Source organism: Cetorhinus maximus, chromosome 20, assembly GCF_964194155.1.
Source record: "Cetorhinus maximus chromosome 20, sCetMax3.hap1.1, whole genome shotgun sequence".
In the NCBI taxonomy this organism is placed as follows: domain Eukaryota; kingdom Metazoa; phylum Chordata; class Chondrichthyes; order Lamniformes; family Cetorhinidae; genus Cetorhinus; species Cetorhinus maximus.
In genome coordinates, this window is record NC_135898.1 from 87,626,914 (window position 1) to 87,651,889 (window position 24,976).

Below are 24,976 nucleotides of genomic sequence, written 5' to 3' on the forward strand. Positions count from 1 at the left end.
AGGGATTGGGGGTTCATGGGGATAGTCGGGGGCTTGGGAAATCGAGGGAAGTCAGTGTGAGTGATTGGGGGTTACCAATCTCGCCTGCTCTGTAGTTACCCGGGAGTTAGACTAAGATTTTTCTGACTGACATTCCCTGCTTAACTATTAAAGTAAGTACGTTAGAAGGAACTGTTCGAAATTGCGGAGGGCCCTGGGGAGCAGGGAAATTGCCCATTGTAGGTTCAAACTTCCCAGTAATTCCCTGGGAGGTCAACGCATCAGGACTTCCGCTGGGTCCTGATGTGCAACTTGGGTTGCGCTTCCAGTCTCTTGACAATCCAGAGACCGAATATCTACACCAAAGAATGGTCAGAGCACATAAAGGAGGCTGTTCGGCCTGTCATGTCCCTGGCGGCTCTCTGCAAGAACAGCTCAGCTAGTCCCACTCCCATCCTTTTCCCCACAGCCCTGCAATTTTTTTTCTTTTCAGTTGTTTATCCAATTTGCTTTTAAAAACTCCCTTCCTCCACCACACTATAAAGCAGTGCATTCTAGACCCTAACCACTTGCTGCGTTAAAAAAAAAAGTTCCTTCTCATGTCATCATTGGTTCTTTTGCCAATCACCTTAAATAGGTCACCTCTTGTTCTCAACTCTTCCACCAACAGGAATAATTTCTCTCTATCTAGACCTGTCATGGTTTTGAACAACTTTATCAAATCTCCTCTCGGGTTCCTCTTCTTTAAGGAGAATAACCTCAGCTTCTCCAATCTATCCACTTAACTGATGTCCTGAGCCCTGAAATCATTCTCATGAATCTCTTTCTGCATCCTCTCTAAAGCATTCATATTCTTCTTCAAATGTGGTGCCCAAATTTGGACACTAACTCCACCTGAGGCCAAACTAGTGTTTTATAAAGGTTCACCATAACTTTCTTGCTTTTGTACTCCATGCCTCTTCAGTATTTGTAAAGCCTAAGATCCCATATACTTTATTAACCACTTTCTAACCTGCCCAGCCACCCTCTACTATTTGCTACTAAAGCTTTATTGATGTAACTGATCTCCCATGGCATCATTGGTTGGCAGTTTGGAGCCTGGAGGATAATTGTGATGTTTAGATGCTGAGATGCAAATCTAGTTTAATCTTGCCTGCTCTGTGTTGGCCCTTGGTTTGGGTAATTCCTGTAGGAAAGTGGTCTAAATAAGGATATCCTAAGGTCATTCCGAGGTTGTTTGCAGAGGGAAGTTTCTTCAGAATGGCAGCTTCCTGTAAATACCCTTGGGGGAGAGGTCAGGTTATCAAGGTCAAAAACAAGCAACAAGAAATTATTCTCTCCCACAATTGCCAGTGGTGCAACAATGAAAACTGGGGATGAACAAGAGGCCAGAATTAGACTCACGCAGATACGAGGGCCAGAGGAGATTACAGAAAATGGAAGAAGCAAGACCATAAAGGGATTTGAAAACAAGCATGAGAATTTTAAAATCAAAGCTTTGTCAGACCAGGAGCAAGTATTGGTCACTGAGGTGATGGGTGAATGGGGTTTGGTGCGAGTTAGGACAGGGCAGCAAGGTTTTGGATGAGTCCAAACTTTGACTCTTGCCAACCTGTGCCCATGTTTTCTGGGTTTAGGTAAGTGAAGTGTATTGGTCCAGGTAGGGGATGTGCCTCCATAGCAAACAAACACAAATTATACTTAGTTAAAATCTCAGTAGTTTGATTGGTTCTCAAACACAGTGATGGGTTTCTGCATGTGCTGCAACAATTGGCCTCAATGTTCCTGAGTTAAGAAAGTGTTGCTGGTCCCGATTGAAAGGAGGAGAAGAAAGATTTGCATTTCTATAATGCCTTTCATGACCTCAGGATGTCCCAAAGCCCTTTATGGTTAATAAAGTGCTTTTGAAATGTAGTCACCATTGTAATGTGGGAGACGTGACAGCAAGGTTCTGCAAGCAGTGACAAGGTAATGGTCATTAGATTGACATCCAGCGAAACTTTGCTGGAAAGCGTGTGTGTGCGTGTTTGTCTGCATGTGCAAGAGGGACACTATTGGCTTGGGTTGTGGGGGTTCTCAATTGCCATCCACGATGCTAAATGCATTCAAACCTCGTGGATGAGAGAGAGCCACCAGATACTGGTAATGGTGCTGCACCCATACACCAGCAAGCGACACTACCTTAAGGACTGCCGGAGGGATGTCCGAAAGTGGAGAGTGGATAAAATATACATCATTACCCTGGAGAGTTATAAAACACATGTTGAGTTAAATAAATATTTTGTTCTTTTTACTTACAAGAGGGTGTGTAGGAGTAACGGTAAATACTGTGTTAGAATTCCCTTCTCCTGCCATGATGGGGTTAGTGTGAAAACAGCTCTGCACGGCGTCCAGTGTAGCATTCACCTCTTTTAATAGGGTTTCAGGTTTTCCATCCTCCACAAACATCTTAATACCAGAAGAGGCTATGGCCCCTTCAGCCCACAGAGTGAAGTCATAGTTGTGGACACAACCTGTGAGGGCAAAGGGCCAAGAATGAAGAGACATGGTACAATTTTTGGATTAAGTTTACATATGTTCAAATGGCCTCTCATTGTTCTCATCATGGTTATTTGGTGGGAATGGTATTTTCCCCCTTGACACAAACTGCATTGAGATTCAGTGTGGATATGTAACCAAAACAATTAGCCAGCATTTCTTGGTATAATCTGATCCTGAGAGCAGTATCTGTCTCAATCCCATATGGAGATGTAATTCTTTCTGAATCCCACTCGTACAACTAATTCCTTTATTTGATTGGATGATTTAGCAACAATTCAGAATAAAGGATGACCGAAATACTTTTTGCAGCACAATTTCCAATTTTTGTTCAAATAAAGTGTCACGATACAGTTTGCAAATGTGTAAATGGATTGATTGAGTTATTTGACTTTCATACTGCTGTAGATTGAGCGCATCACAGGACACACACTCAGGCCTTGGCAACATTATGGTGGAAACTAAGAAGAATTTACGTCTGCAGTTATTAAACTAAAGGTGACATAACTTTGTGGAATCATGATATGTTTTGCCATGATGCAGTTCAATGGAGTTTGTATCATTTTGCTGGGTGCTTTTTAAATACAATGTTCTTTTTAAGTCCTTCTCAGAAAGTGAGCATCGCTGGCAAGGCCAGCATTTTATTGTCCATCCTTAATTGCCCATGAGAAGATGGTGGTAGCAAGCCTCCTTCTTGAGATACTAATAGTGGTTTCATTCAATTGAGTGGCTTGCTTCACTTCAGAGGGCAGTAAGAGTTCAAGCATGTTGATGTGGGACTGGAGTCGCATATAGCTCAGGGCACTATGTTTGCTTCCTGAAAGAACATTAGTGAACCATTGGGATTTTTATAACAATCCAACAGCTTCATGGTCACTTTTATTGGTGCCGGATTTTTTATTTCAGCTGAATTCAAATTCACAAACTACATTGCTGGGATTTGAACTCTCATTCTCTAAGCTGATCCCTGTAGAATGGGGGTCATATTTTCCTGGATGCAGCCACCACAATGTGCTTTCGGGGACTCCCAAATTTGCAAAGGGGCCTCAGTAGGCTTGAGTGACAGGCAAACAGCTAAACACCTATTGCAGACCAGGGTCCTGGGTCTTAACGAAGATGGTGGGCAGCCATATTGTAATGAGGTGGCTCACCCCACCCGCTATTGTGAAGCTCAGGCACTTACTTTGCACCTGAGAAACGGTTGGCAGCAACATGGAATATCTATGCCAATGGATTCAGAGAGAAAATGGTTCTTTTTTTAAAATTTTTTTTCATTTACCAGTTATCGGCTGGGTTGATCCAACCCACTTGTTTGCTGCAATAAGGTTTTTTTCAAGAAGAATGTGAGACGCCTAGATCACAATTGCAACCAAATGTCGTGACTTACCAAAAAGGATAGACCACTGGGCTGGAGGTCTGTGTGTCGGATATTGCTTTGGAAAGGAAAGACTGCTCCACTCTGCCAGGAAGCTGAGGGAGTAGCTTGCCGGCTTCCTGGCTTGGCAGTGGATTGCATTGACGGTGATGTCCTGGGAGACGAGGAAGGGCCAGACGAGAAAAAGAGGATTCATAATACGCGAGTTTGGAAGCTAGAGATGAATTCAGAGTGAATTCTACATGGTGAGATGGAGCCTGCACTCTACAGATTTCTGAATAAACAAACCCTTTGACCTCCTCGCGCTGGAATTCTCTATTCGGGTTAATATTTACTAAAATCAATCTCTTGCAAAATAGATCCTCTCCTGCCATCCATCTCATGCACTTTGAAAGGTGCAGGTCAGAAACTGTCTCGAGAATGAGGGACTTTGTTTAGGCCTCAGCTGGAGTATTGTGTCCCAATCTGGGCAGCACACTTTGGGAAAGATGTCAAGGCCTTGGAGAGGGGGTACAGTGGATATTTACTAGAATGGTACTAGGGATGAGAGGACTCAGTTTTGTGGAGGGAATTACAGAAGCTGGGATTGTTCTCCACATAGAGTAGAAGTTTAAGGGGAGATTTAATAGAGGTGTTTAAAACTATGAGAGCTTTTGGTAGAGTAAATAAAGAGAAACTGATTCTGCTGGCAGGAGGGTCAGTAACCAGCGATAATGTTATCGGGCTCACTGGGGACTCTGGGAGGCCAAGCAACATTTTCTAGATTAGTTTCGGTTGAGGGTCATGGATCAAGTCCTATTCCAGAGGACACAAAATCTAGGCTGACATTCCAGTGAAGTACTGATCGAGTGCTGTACTATCAGGGGCGCTGTCTTTCAGAGACGTCCAACCGAGACCCTGTGCTCTCTCATGTGAGTGCAAAAAATCCCATGGCATCATTCTGAAGAAGCGCAGGGAGTTCTTCCTGGAGCCTGGGCCAATATTTATCCCTCAACAAACCCCACTGAAAAATAGATTACCTGGCCAATTATTTCATTGATTTTTGTGGGAGCTTTCCGTGCACAAATTGGCTGCTGCATTTTCTATGTTACGATGGTGACAACACTTCAAAAAGTAGTTCGTTGCTTGTCAGGCGCTTTGGGATGTCCTGAGGTTATGCAAGGTGATATCTGAATGCAAGTTACTTCTTTAATCTTTTACCTGGGTGGAGCAAAGCTAACGTAATTTGGATGAAAATGTTGATGGAAAGGGACCATTACATAAATCAGTGGTGAGACATGTGATAGCATCGGAGGGTGTGTGACACAACAGGATCTTTAGTCTCATGGATCCTTTCAGCCTCGTCATCTTATATAATTCTTATTCAACCGTTCTGTTTCTTTTCTATCAAGTTTCAACAAGATATGTCTGATAAGGATTCTCTGTGTTCAGAAAATGTACCTTTTAAAACATCGTTTTATTTTGAATCAAGGCCTGGGCAGACCATCTTGTTTTGTAACAAGTTGTAATATTTGTGCAAATGCTGGTGTAATCTAAACGTGATTATTAACTGCATTGTAGAGTCCTTAATTCTAGATTCTCTTAAATATTGCATCTTGTTGGAAGTCAGCATTGTAACAGTTGATACGATGTATCTCTCTCGGTCACGGTTTAGTTCCAAACAAAAAGATTAGTTTTATATCGGGCTTCCAGATAATTCTTCAACAAAGGAGAGCACTGTATTAAATGTTTATTCGTGAGTTGCTGAAAAACATTATGGAATGATGGCATTATGGAATTTATTTCAGCAATAAAAGGGGTGTGTGAAACCGTCACTTTAAGTCAGCCTTTGTTCCCACTCCCTAGTTCAAGATACTACTCCTGATAGCTCCTCTCCTCAAACTTCCTCTAAATGCCCACTCTTCACATGCGAACTTAGGAATTATTTGGCCATCGAATCCTTTACCTTGCCTAACAATTGCATTTTGCAGCAAGAGGAGAGATTCAAAGCTCTTCAATGAGCTTAGTAGGTGAATGCGTCTTGCGGCGTGACCTCTAGATCAGTAGGTCATAGTTTGGATTGAGTTCGAGAGTCTCAACCAGCGCCAGAGTGGACCGATACAATTGGCCTCACTTAGGCTGGAGGAAGGAAAAAGTCTTCAATCGTAGTTATCAGGAACAGGAAGCCTGGTTGACTTTTCATTCTTTCAGTTTCAGGTGAGATATTAAACCAGGGCCTCGTCAGGTGGAGATTAAAGATCCCAAAGCTTAGGTAAGGTAATAGATCACAAGGGGCCATAGGCATCTCTCTCTACTAGAGAGAGACAGCTAGTTATATAGCTCGAGGAGCAGCACTCCACATCAAGCACGGGGCAAGGTAAGGAGGTAGCCATCCATGAACTACCACAGCCAGTACCAGCATTGAACCCACACCACTGGTGCCATTCTGCACCACACTCTAGACAACTAAGCTAAGCAAGATCCACAAAGCACAGTTTTGAATTTGCAGTTATATTCACGTTGCAAGACCTCAGCATGTCCCAAAGTGCTTGACAGCTAATGAAGTACTTTGGAAGTGTAGTCCCTGTTGGAATGTAGCAAAGTGCGGCAGCCAATTTGTGCAAAGCAAGCTCCCACAAACAGCAATGTGATAAATGACCAGATCATCTGTTTCAGTGATGCTGTTTGCGGGATAAGTATCAGCAAGGACACCAGGGAGAGCTCCCCTGACTTCCTTCAAAATTGGCAGATGGGGGCCTTTGTTTAACGACTCTCCGAAAAATGGCATCTCCGACAGTGCAGCACTTCTTCAGTACTGCACTTGGAATGTCGACCTGGACAAGAAAACAAAAAATGCATCCATTCTTCATGGCCTTTTTCACTTTTATTTTTTATTAAATCATATACTCCAAAATTCAGGATTTTGCTGAACCTCTCTGTCCTGTCCTTCCTCTTTGAGTAAGATGAAATGCAGAGATTCCAGCCTCTTTAATCTTTGTGACAGAGCCAGCTGAATACAAATGCCCTTTTTTGGGATCGAGGGGGTGGAGGTGAGGCTGCCACATTAATAGCAGTGACCAATTATAAGAGGGTCCTGCAATCGAAGAGAGTTCCAATATAGGGGTCACATGGTTCCCACACACCAATTCCATTGCACGAAACAGATGGACAGAATGTTCTACAGATCATGGTAGCACAATTTACATCTCAGTCAACTGCTAGAGGTCAAATGAGAACAGGATAAGGCATCACTGTGATGGCTCCTCCAGTCAAATAGCTGCCAGCTCTCACTAGGCCAGGCTTGCAGATGATGGTTGGCAACTTAGGTGAGGTAACAAAAGGGACTTTTGCAGGGACCTGCAGAAGTCAATACCTTTAGGAGCGATCAGTAGAAAATTGAGAGTAAAGTTAAATTCTACCAGGGCCTCAATTTTTGATTTAGCTAAAGGGAAGTTATTCTGACCTCACTGCAGTTAATGTGATCATCATCAAACAATGAGCCATAGTTGATTCCTGCAAGGTTACACATCATTATCTTGTGTGTGTGTGTACACAGTTATAGATTTTATTTTTTAACCAAAAAAATAAGCGAAGAGATTACAGAAATATAATTTAAAGAACTCTTCAAAAGCTTTATGAAAGGAGGGATTCATGCAGAGGACCAGGAGAACAAGTTAGCTCCTTAAATGGCATAATATCAGCATGTATGCATTATAATTACAGCCTCACTAGGCAGGCCAGTACAAGAATGTTATAATCGATGCAGAGACAGTAAAGGTTTACAATTTCACTCTTCGAGGGTGGTGTACTGCATGGGCACAGACTGTAAAATGAAAACAAAAAGTGGCAAAGCGGTCAGTCCTAAAATTATCACCTTAGTGAATATTCTGCATGGCTAGTTTTCTTTTGAAAGGGCATTGTGTGACTTTGATGGGGCACATTAATGGTGGAATATCTGGTATTCCAAGTCTGCCACTGATTAGAAAATAAAGAGTACCCCCCTTACTGTGTTTCTTACCCCACTGATTCGAGCCAAAGTTCAGTACTTAAAATAAAGTATTTATGCAGAAAGGAAGACTTGCATTGATATAGCAGCTTACCCTACCTCAGAATGTCCCAAAACTCTTTGCACTCAATGAAGTATCTTTTTTTGAAGCTTCGTCACTGTTGTAATTAGAAAATGTAGCAGCCAATCTGTACATGGCAAGGTGCTACGTACAGAAGTAAGGTAATAACCAGGTAATCTGCTTAATTGATTTTGGTTGAGAGATAAATATTGATTAGGACACTGGGGAACACTCCCTCCTATTCTTCACATAGTGCCACAGAATGTATGAGGGCAGACAGAGCCTTGGTTTAATGTCTTAGGCAAAAGCAATCCCCTCTCTGCTGGAGTGGGACTTGAATCCACAATCTTACAAAGAGAATTCCAAAGTCTCACAACATCCCCCCCCACCAACCCCCCCACCCACCACCCCCCAAAGCCTCACAACCCTCTGCGAGAAAACATTTTTCCTCATCTCTCTCCTAATTGGGCGACCCCTTATTTTGAAACAGTGACCCCGAGTTTGAGATTCTCCCACAAGAGGAAACATCCTTTCACATTCTTCTGAGTTGGAGGCTAGAGTGCTACCCATTCAGCCACAGCCAACAACTTCTAACTACCTCAGGACATCCCAACGCGTTTTACAAATAGAGTGCTTGGAGGGTAACTTGCAAGTGGTGGTGTTCTTCCAAACCCACAACCTCTACCACCTAGGAGGTCAAGGGCAGCAGATGCATGGGAAACACCACCACCTGCAAGGTCCCCTCCAAGCCAGCGTTTTTGAAATGTGGTCACTGTTGTAATGTAGATAAACACAGCAACCAATTTGTACACACCCCATGTAAAATGACTCCCCCCAATTCTGTTGCCCAAATCATAGGATAATTACTGTCTACTTGGGTTCAGCTGGTAGCACTCTAGCTTTCCATTTGGAAGGTTACAGCTCAGTTCATAGCACCCTCGCCTTTGAATCAGAGGGTTGTGGGTTCATGTCCCACTCCCGGAAAACCAAGAACTGTGATTGTACTCGAAAGAGTTGCAATCTGTGACTGTTGATAACTCGAAAGAGTTTCAAGTTTCCAGTACTGACATTTCCTTGCAGTACAGAGGGAGTTCTGCCTTGTCAGAGGTGCCACCTTTTTGGATGAGAATTCGAACTGTGGTCCTGTCCGTCTGTACAAGAAATACCTCATGGCACTCAAAGAGCAGGAAGGTTTCCAACTGTCCTGCTCAGCAATCATCCCCTGAATACATTATTACAATCAGATTAACTGGCTATTTATCTCACTTGTTTTTGGGATCTTGCTGTGCACTCGGGACATCCTAAAGAAATGAAACGTGATATATAAATGCAAGTCCTTTCTTCTTTCCTTCATTCCCCTGGCTGGGGAATCTAGAACTAGGGGCCACAATCTCAGAATAAGGGGCCGACCATTTAAACTGAGAGGAGGAGAAATTTCTTTACTCAGAGGGTTGTGAACCTTTGGAATCCTCTACCCCAGAGGGCTGTGAATGTTCAGCCGTTGAGTATATTCAAGACTGAGAAAGATAAATTTTCGGATACTAAGGGAATTAAGGAATTTGGGGATAGCGGGAAAAGGTGGAGTTGTGGTAGAAGATCAGCCATGATCTTATTGAGTGGCAGAACAGGCTCGAAGGTCAAATGGCCTATTCCAGGTCCTGTTTCTTATACGTTATGTAAATGACTCACCTTATATGCAAGTATTTACGGTACAATCAAAATGGTATTAAATTACAGTGTACACTTAAATGTTGAGTAGTGTGTGTGTTAGTTGAATATGTCATTTGAAGAGCTAAATTACAGTGTGATTGGCAGTTTTTCCTTTTCTCTTGTTCACGCAAATATCTCAAGCAATCAGGCATTTAGCAAGACGTCTTTATCAAGGCGTGTGATGTTCCAGGCAACTGGAGGAGGTTCTTCCAGGTCCTACTGACTGAGGGTGTCTAACAATGTTACAAAAATTGTGCAGTGAGTCAGCACGAAACTTGCCACAGATTTACTACACAGTTACAATAAGTGAGCACTAATCCTTTACTTGGACCTTGAAAATATTTCAGTTTTTTTTTTGTGTTTCGTTTCACTATATATTTCAGTAAAAACGCTAAACTACTGGTTGTTGCATTTCAGTATTGAAACAGTAATAAAAACAAAAAAACTACTGCGGATGCTGGAAATCCAAAACAAAAACAGAATTACCTGGAAAAACTCAGCAGGTCTGGCAGCATCGGCGGAGAAGAAGAGAGTTGACGTTTCGAGTCCTCATGACCCTTCAACAGAACTCTGTTGAAGGGTCATGTGGACTCGAAACGTCAACTCTTTTCTTCTCCGCCGATGCTGCCAGACCTGCTGAGTTTTTCCAGGTAATTCTGTTTTTGTTTTGAAACAGTAATGTCCCCTTCTCCCCTTCTATTCTCTGAAGCTCCACAATATGCGTTTGTGTCAATATTTGTGGATTCACCGGCAGCGTTTGAGCTTGTAAACATCTTTCTTAAATCGCGTTCCACAACAGAACCATTTAAAAGGACTGCTTCCTCTAACTGAATGGGATACAATTATCACTTTCACACTCCCTGTTAAAACAAACAAGATAAAGTGCATAAGCAAAATGCTGGAAATCGGAAGTAAAAACAGAAAACGCTGGTCAGGTCGGGCAGCTTCTGTGGAGGCAGAAAGTGAGAAACAAGGGTTAACGTTTCCGGTCGATGACCTTTCGCCAGAACTGGCACTTGTATCACATACCTGAATACCTGATATTGCGCTTTGATTCACCAGCTTGGACGCAGCCTCACCTCAGGAACTGCCTGCTCAGTCAAGTCTGCTTAGGTTCACAGTCAGACTAGGCCCCGCTGTCAAGGATTGCCAAGTCAGTGCTTTTGCTGCTTCTTTTAGCCACTCCTCCCACACCCCCATAGCTATTGCACAATCTCCTAGGAGACCACACACATTTAATAACAAATACAGTACCTGGCCAGACAACCATTCCTGCATTTTTTTTTTTTAGTCCCACTCCAGTTCATTTCAGCTGAGTGAGCCCCGGCCTACATAGACCAACAAAGGCTCAGGTTTCGGTTCGAAAACTCACCTGCTGTAGCAAAAGCTGGGCCGGGGATATTTTAACTCCCTCCATTGACTTCTTATCCATTTCGAGGTGGGGAGTTGGTGAGAAGTAGGATTGCCAGTCCTCCTGGATTTTTTGGGAATGATATGGAATTGGGATTAAGGCGAAAGGGAATAAAAATTTGGCGGAATGCAAATGGACCATCAATTCACCATCACTGATTTCCCTGCTATCACCCAAGACAAATTTACAGCCCATCGCGTCTAATGGAGGCTGACTTTTTGGTTATTCCTTCCCTATATGTAATATATGTACTGACAATAGTTTATCTGGTTTAGAGACAGCTGTAATTTTTCTTTGGCTCAGGGAAAGGTTCCTCTGTAGTTATTTTTTTTCCAGATTTTCTCCTCTTAGGCTAAATTTACCTAATCTCATGCTGCCAGTGAGAAATTTGATGGGAGCACAGATCAGGGGTAGGGATATAACATCAGAACACCCAATATTGTGACCTGACCTGAGTTCCCTTTGAGTGCAGCTCCTCATCGGGAGTGTGGGATTGAGGAAATTGTCCTTGATGAGGTAGAATTCCACAGGAGCTAAGCAGTTCTTTGGCATCTTGCCCATCCGGCCAAATCCTCGTCTAAAGCTTAAGGTTGGCAGGCCAAGGAGGGAGCAGGAGCTAACCCCAATCTACTTCACATCTTTCCTCTGGACATTATTGAGTAAATGTCAAGAGTGACAGTCCTGTCCGATTTCAAAACAGAAGGTGCTGCGGGTCAGGCTGCATCGGTGGAGATTTAAATGGTTAATAGTTCGGGTTGAGGTCCTTTTGTCTGTACTGGAAAACATTAGAGATGTGACGGGTTTCAAGCAAGAGGCAGGGAAAGTTGGGGGATAGGATAAAAGAACAAAAGAGAAGGCCTGTGATTTGGTAGAAGGTAGGAGAGATTAAATGACAAAAGAAGTGATGGTACAAGGAAAAAGGGAATGGTAATGGGACAAATAAAGAAATGATAGATGCGTCTAGAGAAGGTGTAAATAGCAGCAGCAGAAGAGCATGCTGGGAAAAAAATAAAATGGGAGCAGTGGTTATGATCTAAGTGATTTTGAGCTCGATATTGAGTCCAGAAGGGTGCAAAGTGCCTGATTTCTGTCTACCTCTTTCCAGTGGTAGTAATCCTGAAGACTATTATAATGACCCACGTGCTTCTTGGTAGAGCCCTGCTGACTCAGGGCAGACCAGAAACCACATCAAGATGTGCTCCCATCAAGTTTCCCATCTGCAACACTGGGTTCAGCTTGGGCACCACACCTCAGGAAGGATATACCGGGGCAGAATCAATAGACTGATACCAGGTTAAATTATGAGGGCAGGATGCATTCACGTGTTCTCATGCATTGCTCCTCCTTACATTTTTGAGTATAGATTTTTGAGGTGGATCTAATCAAAGTGTTTAAAATGTTAAGGTCATTTGATAGGGTCAAAGTGGTGAACCTGTTTCCTCTGGCAGGGGAACCAAGAATGAGGGGACACAATCTTAAAATTAGAATTAGACCCATTCAGGAGCAAAATCAGGGAGCACTTTTTTTTTTACACAGAGGGTAGTAAAAATTCACAACCCACGGCCCCAAAAAGGCTGTGGATGCCAGGGCAATTAGAGCTTCCAATACTGAGATTGAGAGATTTTTGTTGGGTAAGAGTATCAAGGGATGTGGGGCAAAGGTGAAAGATGAAGCTGAGGAGCAGATCAGATGTGTTCCATTTGAATGGTGGAGCAGGCCCAAGGGGCTAAATGGCCTGCTCTTGCTCCTAAAATTCCTATGTTCTGATCTGTCTGACTTAGTACTACACTTGGTACTAAGAGACAGGCACAGTTCTTTCTAACTGTGAAAGAAGTTCACAGTTCTTTCTGTGAACTTGTTGAGCAGGGACAGTCAGCATGCTTTGTTAGGAGAAGACCGTGTCTTACTTTTTTGAGGAAGTAAGAAGGAGGATTGATGAGGGTAGTGCAGTGGATGTTGTCTACATGGATTTTAGTAAGGTATTTGACAAGGTCCCACATGGCAGAGTGGTCAGGAAAGTGAGATCCCATGGGATTCAGGGGAAGGTGGCAAGTTGGATCCAAAATTGGCTCAGTGACAGGAAACAAAGGGTAATGGTCAATGGATATTTTTACGAATGGTGTTCCACAGGGCTTAGTGTTGGGGCCCTTGCTGTTTGTTGTATATATTAATGATTTGGATAGAAATATGAGAGGTATCATTGAGAAATTTGCAGATGACATAAAAATTGGCCGTGTAGTTATAGTGAAGAGGATAGCTGTTGTGTCCAGAATGATATCAATGGTTTGATTGAATGGAATGAAAAGTGGCAAATGAAATTCAAATCAGAAAAGTGTGAAGTAATGCATTGGGGGAGGGCAAACAAAGCAAGGGAATACTCAATAAACTGGGAGGATATTGAGAGGGGTTGAGGAAGTGAGAGACCTTGGAGTGCATGTTCACAGGTCCCTGAAGGTAGCAGGACAGGTGGATAAGTTATAAAGCATATGGAATGCTTTCCTTTATTGGATGAGGTATTGAATACAAAAGCAGGGATGTAATGATGGAACTGTATAAAATGCTGGTTAGGCCACAGCTGGAATTTTGTGTACAGTACTGGTCACCACATTACAGGAAGGACATAATTGCTCTGGAGAGAGAACAGAGAAGATTTATTAGAATGCTGCCAGGGCTTGAAAATCGCAGCTATGAGGAAAGGTTGGATAGGCTGGGGTTGTTTTCCTTAGAACAGAGGAGGCTGAGGGGTGACCTAATTGAGGTGTACAATATTATGAGGGGCCTAGATAGGATAGACAGGAAAGACTGGTTTCCTCTAGCTGAGGGGTCAATTACCAGGGGGCATAGATTTAAGGTGATTGGTAGAAGGATTAGAGGGGACATGAGGAAAAGCTTTATCACCCAGAGGGTGGTGGACATCTGGAATTCACTGCTTAAACTGATGGTTGAGGCTGAAATGCTCAACTCATTTAAAAGGTACCTGGATCTGCATCTGAAGTGCTGTAACCTGCAAGGCTATGGACCAGGTGCTCGAAAGTGGGATTAAAATGAGCAGCTAGTTTCTTTTCATCTTTTTCTGGCTGTCACACACATGATGGGCTGAATGGCCTCTTTCTGCACCGTAATTTTTCTATGGTTTCTACTAGGCAGTCTGCTAGGCAGTAGGCCAATGGTGAGCTGCTTCTATCACTGGTCATTCATACCAATAGCTTGTAAGTTCTTACCCAAATTAAATGTGAGTTTAATTATGATGCTGACAATGCATTAGAGCACTAATTATTTTCTTGAAATACCCAGTTTTCTGGATCAGCCATGGCTAAAATGACTCCTCCTTAATTATTTTCTCTTTCTCTTTGGGGTGGTTGTCCACCATTCACTCTATTGGTTTGATAAATCCGTACTTTCTGTGGTTGGTTAACTTTTGGTGCTGATTAATTGGCAAGTGGACTCTGGTAGAGGCATTGCGATGGAGAATGCACCAGTGATAGCCATTCACTGGTTCATTCCTCAGAGCAATGCCTTAATCCAATCAGAGTCGAGCTGCCTGCTTTAAATTTCAAACAATGCTTGGCGGTTAACTGTCAGTCTCCATTAACTGGTGCATTCTCCATGGCAACGCCTCTACCAATCAGAGTCCATTTGCCAACCAATCAGCACTCTGTTCTCATACAGTATAAAGCCGATGCTTCCCTTGACATTGGTATTCTTGTGATTGTCCTGATGAGTGCAAGATAAAAAGCTTTGACAAAATGTCTCTTTTTTGAGCAATACTGAAGAATTGACATTGTCAGAGCATCGCTGTTGGTCCCACTTGACCCCACGAAAGGAGGGTAATTTTGACTTTGTGTGATGGCTTAAAATGGGTGTTATTGAAATAACCGCCAATTGTACGCCCTGTCCAATGTCTCTTCCATTGGCTTCAATGATAAGGAAAATAAGATGTGATATACAATGGACATCTAATTCCCATTTTACTCTGTCATCCCCAAGGTGGATACTTCTGATCAGATTTAATGTCCCTTTTTCTCTTTCTCGTTATTAAACCACATATTTACCAAGCGACCAAAGAGTAAATCTCAACCCATAATGGTGATTTTACACAAACTAAATGTGAATGCAGCAATGGGCCATAGGTCTGATCTATCTCATCAAATAACTTTTGTTCACAACTTTGGCATCATATTTGACCCCGAAGTGTGTTTCCGAACACATTTTTGCGCCATCATTAGGACTGCCAATTTTCACCTCTGTAACATTCTGATCAGAAGAATCCACCTTGGGGGTGACAGAGTAAAATGGGAATTAGATGTCCATTGTAAATCACATCTTATTTTCCTTATCATCAAAGCCAATGGAAGAGACATTGGACAGGGCGTATAATTGGCGGTTATTTCAATAACACCCATTTTAAGCCATCACACAAAGTCAAAATTACCCTTCTTTCGTGGGGTCAAGTGGGACCAATAGCAATGCTCTGACAATGTCAATTCTTCAGTATTGCTCATCCCTGCTTCATCTCTGCCTCAGGTCATAAGCTGCTGAAACCGTCTTTCATCTCTTTGTTACCTCTAGACTCGACTATTCCAACAGGCTCCTGGCTGGTTTCCCACATTTTACCTTCCTTAAACTTGAGGTCATCCCAAACCCTGCTGCCCACGTATTAATTCACACCAAGTTTCGTTCCATTGCCGCCCCCCCCCCCACCACCTGCTCACTGACCTACATTGGCTCATGGTCAAATAACATCTTGATTTTAAAATTCTCATCCTTGTTTGCAAATCCCTTCGATTCAAACCAGGAGTGGGAGTAGGCTGGATTTTCAGTTACCTGCCCAAACTCTGGGACCTGGGATGGGCAGAGACGCTAGTGAAACTGAGCTCAGGAGCAGAGGTGTTCCAAGGTTTGCAGTTTGAAGCTGGGTCTTGAAGTTGAAGCTGGATTGGTGATTGGTAAGAGTGGAAGGAATGGTTCTAATGGTGAAAATATTTTCAGTTTTATTGTATTGCTAGTAAATTGTCCATTGCATGGCCAATGGCCAACTGAAGAATGTGTTGTTTATATCCAAGATGGCAACTGAGTTCGGGGAGAGGCTTCAGAGCCATCTAGTGGCCAGAACCTGTAATTCCATCTAAATTGTGACAATTGCATAGCAACATTGAATGGGAAATGTTGACAGAAAAATGTGACCAAGAGTACCAATGATAGAAAGGATGGATTGTGCCAAGTATGTGTGTGTGTGTGTCACAACACTTCTAATGATATGCTGGTCACTGTTGCACACTGATGGCTTTGATTGGCTTGAATAATTCAGGTTAAGCAAGGTTTAGAGGGTAGTGGAACCAATGTGGGGGAGGAGGAGGAGTAGGCGGAGAGAAAGGGAGAAAGCGGAAGAAATAGATGAGGGGAAACGGAGTGGAGGGAAGAGAGAGGAAGGGGAAGGCAGAGCATGGAGTTGGGAAGAGGTTGGTGGAGAAAGCAGAGGAAGAGTGAAAGAGTTAGAATAGAGGAGGGAAAGGGAGGAGGAAAGGGCAGAGTGAGGGAGGTGAAAGGGAAAAAGCAAGGGTGGAAGTTGCAAGAAAAAATATATTTCAACTTGATCTGTTATCATGGACATTCTTGAAAAAGGCTGCACTGACAGGTATGTATGAGCTTCAACTGAAGGACCATGTGTGGGCCAATCCAACATATATGGAAAAAATAAATGAAGTTCCAGAAAGATAAAGGCACAAGATCATAGAATGATGCAGCACAGAGAAGGCAAGTCAGCCTCTCATATTTGTGCCTCTCTTTGAAAAAACTACCAATTAGTTTCACTCCTCTGCCCTTTCCCACCCCCCCTAGCCCTGCAAATATTTCCCCTCCAGGTATTTATCCGATTCCTTTTTGAAAGTTTCTCTTTGAATCTGCTTTCCCCCTTTCAGGCAGTGTGTTCCAGATCATGACAATTCACTGTGTGAAAAATTCTCCTTGTCTCACCTTTGGTTCTTTGGCCAATTAACAAATTTGTGTCCTTTGGTTGCAGAGCCTTCTCCCATGATTTTTTTTTTAAAAAAAAACAAACGGAAGCAAGACTTTGCTCAGCAAAATGAAACCTGGAGTACTGGGTGCTTCGCATTTTGTAAACAAGAAAAGGACTTGAATGTTAGTACCTCAAACACTTCAAAATGCTACATTACACTTAAGTGCAGTAACATTCTGTAGGCGAGTACAGTAGGCACTGCGCCCAGCAGAATCCCACAAATGCCAATGAACTGAATAATCAGTTAATTTGCTTTTGCTGAACAGTGAAGGAATGTTGAGGGATAAATGTTGGACACCGGGGAGAACTTTCTTGTTTTTCTTCGAAATATGTCTTGAGATCTTTTAATGCCCACCTGAGCGGGCAGATGAGGCTTTGGTTTAGCATCTCATCTGAAGGCTGACACCTCCAACAGTGCAACTACTGCACTAGGGCATCATCTTAGATTATGTACTTAAAGCCTTGCTTCTCCTAAAAGATTTCTCAACTTTGGTCTGGAAATCATACTGAAATATTTATATCTTTGCAAAAGTAACTAAAAGCTTCTATGGTGTCATAGTGAGTAAATTCACTGCCCAATATTGATCTGTATAGACTAGAGACATTACAGGTTTAACCTTTGGTCTTCGCTGAGTTACTTTATCACATCCTAAACTGAGATTAGGACACAAAATTGGCAAATGAATCAACCGAGGTTCTCACTCCTGACTGCTGTCCAGTAGCCTCTGGTAGAAACTGCATGTCTGCAAACGTCATGGGAGGATTGGGCATGGTTATGATTGATGAAATCGCCATGCTTACTATTTAGGCTCGAATGAGGAACTGACAGGCTGCCAGATTCTGGGGGACTGTACATTCCCCTCTAGAATCTATGAGAATAAAGTTGGTCTTCAAGGATCAGTGATTCCATCTGTGCCTTAAGTGATCCACTTCTGAAATCTTCATCCTCTAAACTTGACGGTGCCGATGCAATCCTGACTGGCCTCCCACATTCTCCACTCTGTAAATCTGAGATCATCCAAAACTCTGCTGTTCATGTCCTAACTTGCACCAGTCTTGTTTACCCATCACCTCTGTGTTTGTTGACCTTGTAGGCTCCTGATTGTACAACACTTGTTTGTATTTCCTCATACCAAGCAACACTTTAGTGAATTGGTGTTGCACCTTCTCTAAGGTCTCAATCTCCTTCTTATAATGTGGAGTCCAATACTGCACACAGTAATCTGACGTCTTATTGAAGTTTTATATAGCTTCATAATTACCTGCTGGATTTTACATTCTGTAACTCTTCGAATGAAACATCAGATTCCATGAGATTGTTCTTTTTACACTATTATCAACTTAAGGTGCTGCCTTTATTGTCCTGCAGACCTGTACTTTCATATCCTGCTGCTCTTCCATAGCTCGAATCTTTTGTTCATCATGGGTCTAAACAGCAGATAGCATTTTCAGCTGTTTCATCAATGATCTTCCTTCCAGCATAAGGTCAGAAGTTGGGTGTTCGCTGATGATTGCACAATGTTCAGCACCATTTGTCACTCAACAGATACTAAAGCAATCCATGTCCAAATGCAGCAAGACCTGGACAATATCCAGGCTTGGGCTGACAAGCGGCAAATAACATTCATGCCACACAGGTGCCAGACATTGACCATCTCCAGCAAGAGAGAATCTAGCCATCGCCCCTTGACATTCAATGACATTGCCATCACTGAATCCCCCACTATCAACATCCTGGAGGTTACATTTGACCAGAAACTGAACTGGACTAGCCATATAAATACTGCTGCTACAAGAGCAGGTCAGAGGCTAGGAATCCTAGGGCGAGTAACTCACCTCCTGACTTCCCAAAGCCTGTGCACCATCTGCAAGACACAGGCCAGGAGTGCGATGGAATACTCTCCATTTTCCTGGATGAGTGCAGTTCCAACAACACTCAAGAAGCTCAACACCATCCAGGATAAAGCAGCCCTCTTGATTGGCACCACATCCACAAACATTCACTCCCTCCGCCACCAATGCACAGTAGCAGCAGTGTGTACCATCTACAAGTTGCACTGCAGAAACTCACCAAGGCTCCTTAGACAGCACCTTCCAAACCCTTGACTACTACCATCTAAAAGGACAAGGGCAGCAGATAGATGGGAACACCACCACCTGGAATTTCCCCTCCAAGCCACTCACCATCCTGACTTGGAAATATATCGCCATTTCTTCACTGTGGCTGGGTCAAAATCCTGGAACTCCCTCCCTTACAGCACTGTGGGTGTACCTACACCACATGGACTGCAGTGGTTCAAGAAGGCAGCTCATGATCACCTTCTTGAGTGCAATTAGGGATGGGCAATAAATGCTGACCTAGCCAGTGACGCCCACACCCTATGAATGAATAAAATAAAAGATACTATTAAATATGAATAACTATCAGAAAGTGCAGCTATTCTTGTGACTGTGACATACCAGAAACATGTTGCATGACATCAACCCAGAGAAAACATAATTTGTATGAATATTTTCACTGCCGTGGCCTATGTAATATGCCTTTAAGAGATATCAGCATGACATCAATAGAAGGGAAGTTTTTTTTGTTCATTCATGGGATGTAGGCTTTACTGGCTGGGCCAGCATTTATTGCCCATCCCTAGTTGCCCTTGAGAAGGTTGTAGTGAGCTGCCTTCTTGAACCGCTGCAGTCCATGTGGTGTAGGCACACCCACAGTTCTGTTAGGGAGGGAGTTCCAGGATTTTGACCCAACCACAGTGAAGGAACGATGGTACGTTTCCAAGTCATGTGATCCAGTCTTAGTTTCACTTTTACTTTGAGCAGAACACAGCTCTAATGTCTTCAAGCTTTATACCTAAGCATAACTGTTCTCATGTGAATAGTCCTAATAAATGAACCCACAATGTATTTACCAAATCCTTTATGAGCGATTGGTGCCTTGTGTATACACTGAATAACAGTAATATAGTGAATAAGCCCAAGGTATTGTTTCATTATAATAACACAGCATGGCCTAAGGTGTAAAACAACTTCTTTTAAAAGCAAGAGTGCGTGAAGAGGTGAAGGTTAGTACCAGTGAAAGTGAATAACATAGATGTGTTTAAAGGAAAGCTCAATAACAATATGAGAAAGGAATAGAAACATATGTTGATGAGGTGAGGTGAAGTAGGATGGGAGGAAGCTTATGTGGATCATCAATGCTGGCACAGATCTGATAACATGAATAGACTGCAAATTCTACATTAGATTAAAATTTTCCCAACCACAGATGTTAAGATAACTGGTCTATAATTACCTGGATTAAGACTGTCTCCCTTTGTAAAAAAATAGTAATGTGAACATTAACCCATTCATATGAAATTCTTGCACATTATTTTAACAGAGTGGCTTTCAAAGGCACACTCTGCAGATGCTGATACACTTCTGGGGACCCTCTGAAAATACTAGCACATGCCTGGGCACCCCTGCAAATACTGATATACTCCTGGGACCATCTGCAAATACTGGTGCACTCCCGAGCTCCCTCCCTCCCCAACATTCTGAAAGAAAACCAGCTACAAAAAGAAAAGCAATTCTATTACTGCAGGAAACATTTTTAGTAACATACATAAATGATGTGATAGTACAAGGGTGGAGATAAAGGACTGCAACAACAACTTAAATTTACATAGCCCTTTAACACAGCAAGGCGTGCCAAGAAGTTGCAGAGGAGCTTTATCGCACAAATGTTTTTTCATTTTTCCTCAGAGAGGATTCAGTAATGAGTTACAATTAAGTGCTTTTTTTATATATCAGAAAGAGATCATACATGTTTCAAATCCTCTTCACAGCAACGTGCTGTAACAACTGAGATAAGGAAGCGCTTATTTGTTAACAGGCCGGGCACGGGCATTAAATATGTGTACTAAAGCCAATACACGATTTTGTGAATGTCCCTACTCATAGTGCACTTCAAAGTCAAACATTATTGGGGTGGAGTTTCTTCTCCTCTCCCACTGGAAAACCAGCTGAATAGCAAAGGAAAGGGAAGCAAAATTGGTTGGCGTAGCTCACTACTAACTCAATCTGAATATACTCCATCCTCTACCTTCACCCTTGACAGGACTACTTTTAGCCACCCCTACCTCAAATGCTGGCTGAGGACTCCAGCCCATTTCCTTATCAGGCACCCACCATTCCCAACATGCTATGGACCAGCAAGTGAGCCAGTGTTACGTGATGGGAATGGCCCCATATTCTCCAAATGGAAGGAGTAAGCCTGGTAGAAACCTCCTTTCCCTTCAGCTTATTCTGACGCCCTACCTGCCTTGGGCTCAGTTAAGGCCTTTAGTGGGTGACCTCTTGGAATCTTGAGGGCATGAGACAGTACTTATAAGTCTTCTTCAGGCCTCAGTGGTGCAACGCTGATGTATATATCTTCCTGGGAGTCTGCCATGAATCACCTCCAATCCAGGAAACTGGGCTCAACTCATGGCAGATTCCAGGTGGAGCATGGCAATCCCACTGGAACTTCACATGTTGGGGAAGGGAAGATTGGGGAAATCAGGAAATAGGTGCGAAGAGGCCCACAAAGGGAAAGTTAATTTCTCCCCAGGAGTGAATTTGCCAACTATAATATCTGGGAGTAAATCTTCAGTGCAGTCCTGAGGGAGTGCTGCACTGTCAGAAGTGCCATCCTTTTGATATAACATTAAACCAAGCCTCATCCGCTCTTTCGGGCAAGTGTAAAAGATCCCAAAGCACCATTTCAAAGAAGAGCAGGGGAGTTCTTAGTGTCATGGCCAATATTGATCTCTCAACCACCATCACTGAAACAGCTTATCTGGGCATTATCACATTGCTTTTTGAGGGAGCTTGCTGTGTGCAAATTGACAGTTGCATTACCTACATTACAACAGTGATTACACTTCAAAAGTACTTAATTGGCTGTTAAGCACCTTGGAACACCCTGAGGTGGAGAAAGGCGCTAGAGAGATGCAAACTCTTTCTTAATTTACTGTAAAAGTCTTAGCTACACATGGTAAGAATTCCACTGTCCTGTAACCGCTCCTCCTCCAGCTGTAGTACTGTACAGTCCAAAACATCAAAAAAGGATGAAGGATGTTTGTGTTCATTGCAGTCCTTCTGCCAGGTGTAAATTAATCCTTCAATTGACAGTTAAGGTGTTAATCTTCCTGTTTAGGGTTTATGTTTCTCATGGGCTGGGAGGATGAATCAAACACTTTGTGACACAAGTTCAGTAAAGAGATTATCCCCGGCACGTATCAATCAAAGGATTAATTCTCATGGCCTTGTAGGATCAGAAATGCACAGTGGGAAACTGGTACAGGACCTGTTACAGACAATGCAAGCTTCTACCATCAATCTAAAGCGACTCCCCCAAGGTCCTCTCTCTCTATTCTGTCTCCCCCAACGTCTCCCTCTTGTTTCTGTCTCTCCAAGCACTCTCCCCCCTGATGAAAGATCACAGACCTAAAACATCATCTCTGTTTCTCTCTCCACAGTTGCTGCATTTTCTGTGTTTTTAAAACATATATATTATTCTAAAGGCAGAAGTGATGAGTTGATATTGCAGAAATGAAAAACTTTTGATGTCATGAGGGCTACAGACTGTACCCATTGAAAATGCTTGTTTTACATGTAGCAAGAGGCTGCAACAGAAACTGGAGAGATCGGTTTGGGACACAGAATAGGCACAGAGAGCCCCAACGCAGAGACAGAATAGAGAGAGGGAATGTGCGGATAGAGAATAGAGAGAGAGAGAGTGTGTGGGAATAGAGAATGGAGAGAGAGAGAGAACATGGGGATAGAGAATAGAGACAGAGAGTGTGGGGATAGAGAATGGAGAGAAAGTGTGTGGGAATAGAGAATGGAGAGAGAGTTTGGGAATAGAGAATGGAGAGAGTGAGTATGGGAATAGAGAATGGAGAGAGTGAGTGTGGGAATAGAGAATGGAGAGAGAGTGTGTGAGGATAGAGAATAGAAGAAAGAGTTTGGAGGAGACAAAATAGAGAAAGAGGAGGAGGTTGGGGACACAGAATAGAAGGAAACATTTCACTAAGGATGAAGAAACTAATGCAAAATACACGCACATACACACACAAAATCACACACTCTTAGATGCAACAAGAGAAAGAGCACTGGATAGATTGTTGCTTTCAGTGATCCTCGGCACAGTGTGCTGCACTCCAGTACTTTTCATGCCATCACTGGAATCAAAGTACTCTTCCTATTTTTGTGATCTTGGATTTTGGTGGCATGAAGAAACCTCTATGTTGTCTCAGGACTGTGACAAGTCACTCTCTGGATCCAGGTAGGAGTTTCTCTTTATAGAGCACAGCTGTTTTTGAAGTGAATCCAACTGCCTGGGTCCCAGCACAATTGTTGATTTTCATTCCACTCAGAAACATTGTTTGATCATGCAAGATCACGGGGATTACAAGATACCAGTCTCTGGGTGAAACAGCTACAAATATGTGCATTCGGGCACCATGGGATATTGTACAGCAAACCTTTGAAACAAATGAAAGAATATTTAAAATTAAATTTAAGTCACATTTTAAAGGGTACTTTGATTTTCAGCTTTGTTTATTTTAATCAAGTGTATGTTTCTTGAAACAAAGCAGGTGCTAAAGCTTACCTCTTTCCTGTGCAATATAATTATTAATAAATGTAGTCGGCCCCAGTTAAATACAGGCCTGATAGCTTCACGGAGATGGTGTGCTTCTATCTGTGGCCAGTTGTGTATGTTTCATTCCTGAGTTAAATTTCATGGTGCCAGCTGTGGCTCAGTAGGTCACACTTTCATGTCTGGGTTAGAAGATTGTGGGTTCAAATCCCACTAACAGAGACTTTGAGCACATAACCTAAGGTGGCACTTCAGCAACTGCACTGAGGAAGTGCTGCTCTATAGAAGGTGCAGTCTTTCAAATGAGATGTTAAACTGAGGCCCATGGTGGACATGGTTTTAGCTCAAAGAAGCATTTATCCCTCAAACAACATTGTGAAAACAAATAACCCGGGTATCATCATATCGTTGTAGTGGAACTCTGCTGTACATAAATTGGCAGCTGCATTTCCTACTTCAAAAATACTTCATTGGCTATAAGGAAGTCTGATTTGCCCTGAGGTCATGAAAAGGGTTATGTAAATACAAGTCTTTCTTTAATTTGACTAATTTCAAACCCACTGCAAAAGATGATCCAAGTTAATCAACTAAATGCAAAATCCCAAGCCAAACGGTTATCTGTTTGTTTTTATATACTGCAGTTGCAGTTCTTCTTTGATTAAACTGTTACAAATGAGCATTCAAAACTGGTGGGCAGGAAAAGACCAACTGGTTCATCAAGCCTGTCCCATGCCATAGTGGCTGGATCCCCATGGCGAGCCGCTGCTTCCTCTCTCCGACCTTTCCCCAGCAACCTTGGGACCATAAGACCATAAGACATAGCAGCAGAAATTAGGCCATTCGGCCCATCGAGTCTGCTCCACCATTCAATCATGGCTGATAAGTTTCTCAACCCCATTCTCCCGCCTTCTCCCTGTAACCTTTGATCCCCTTACCAATCAAGAACCTATCTATCTGGGTCTTAAATACACTCAATGACCTGGCCTCCACAGCCTTCTGTGGCAATGAATTCCATAGATTCACCACTCTCTGGCTAAAGAAGTTTCTCCTCATCTCTGTTCTAAAAGGTCTTCCCTTTACTCTGAGGCTGTGCCCTCGGGTCCTAGTCTCTCCTACTAATGGAAACATCTTCCCCACATCCACTCTATCCAGGCCTTTCAGTATTCTGTAAGTTTCAATCAGATCCCCCTTCATCCTTCTAAACTCCATCGTGTATAGACCCAGAGTCCTCAAACGTTCTTCATAATGTTAAGCCTTTCATTCCTGGGAT

At 42.8% G+C, this 24,976-nt stretch overlaps 1 protein-coding gene across 4 annotated transcripts in view; it reads right to left on the reverse strand.

Moving 5' to 3' along the window:
- The window catches only part of LOC144694552 (spondin-2-like), a 125,629-nt gene that overhangs the window by 21,317 nt on the left and 79,336 nt on the right, over nt 1–24,976 (reverse strand). Inside the window, exons 1-2 of one of the 4 annotated variants that reach the window (XM_078565115.1) lie at nt 10,686–10,775; nt 2,278–2,492 (exon numbers count right to left, since the gene is read on the reverse strand). In XM_078565115.1, coding sequence (XP_078421241.1) covers nt 2,278–2,427 — 150 coding nt within the window. In that variant the 5' untranslated portion in view covers nt 2,428–2,492; nt 10,686–10,775. Of the gene's footprint in view, nt 1–2,277; nt 2,493–7,976; nt 8,039–10,685; nt 10,776–24,976 lie in introns of those variants that run through there. The other 3 variants (XM_078565117.1, XM_078565114.1, XM_078565116.1) reach the window with 3 other exon arrangements.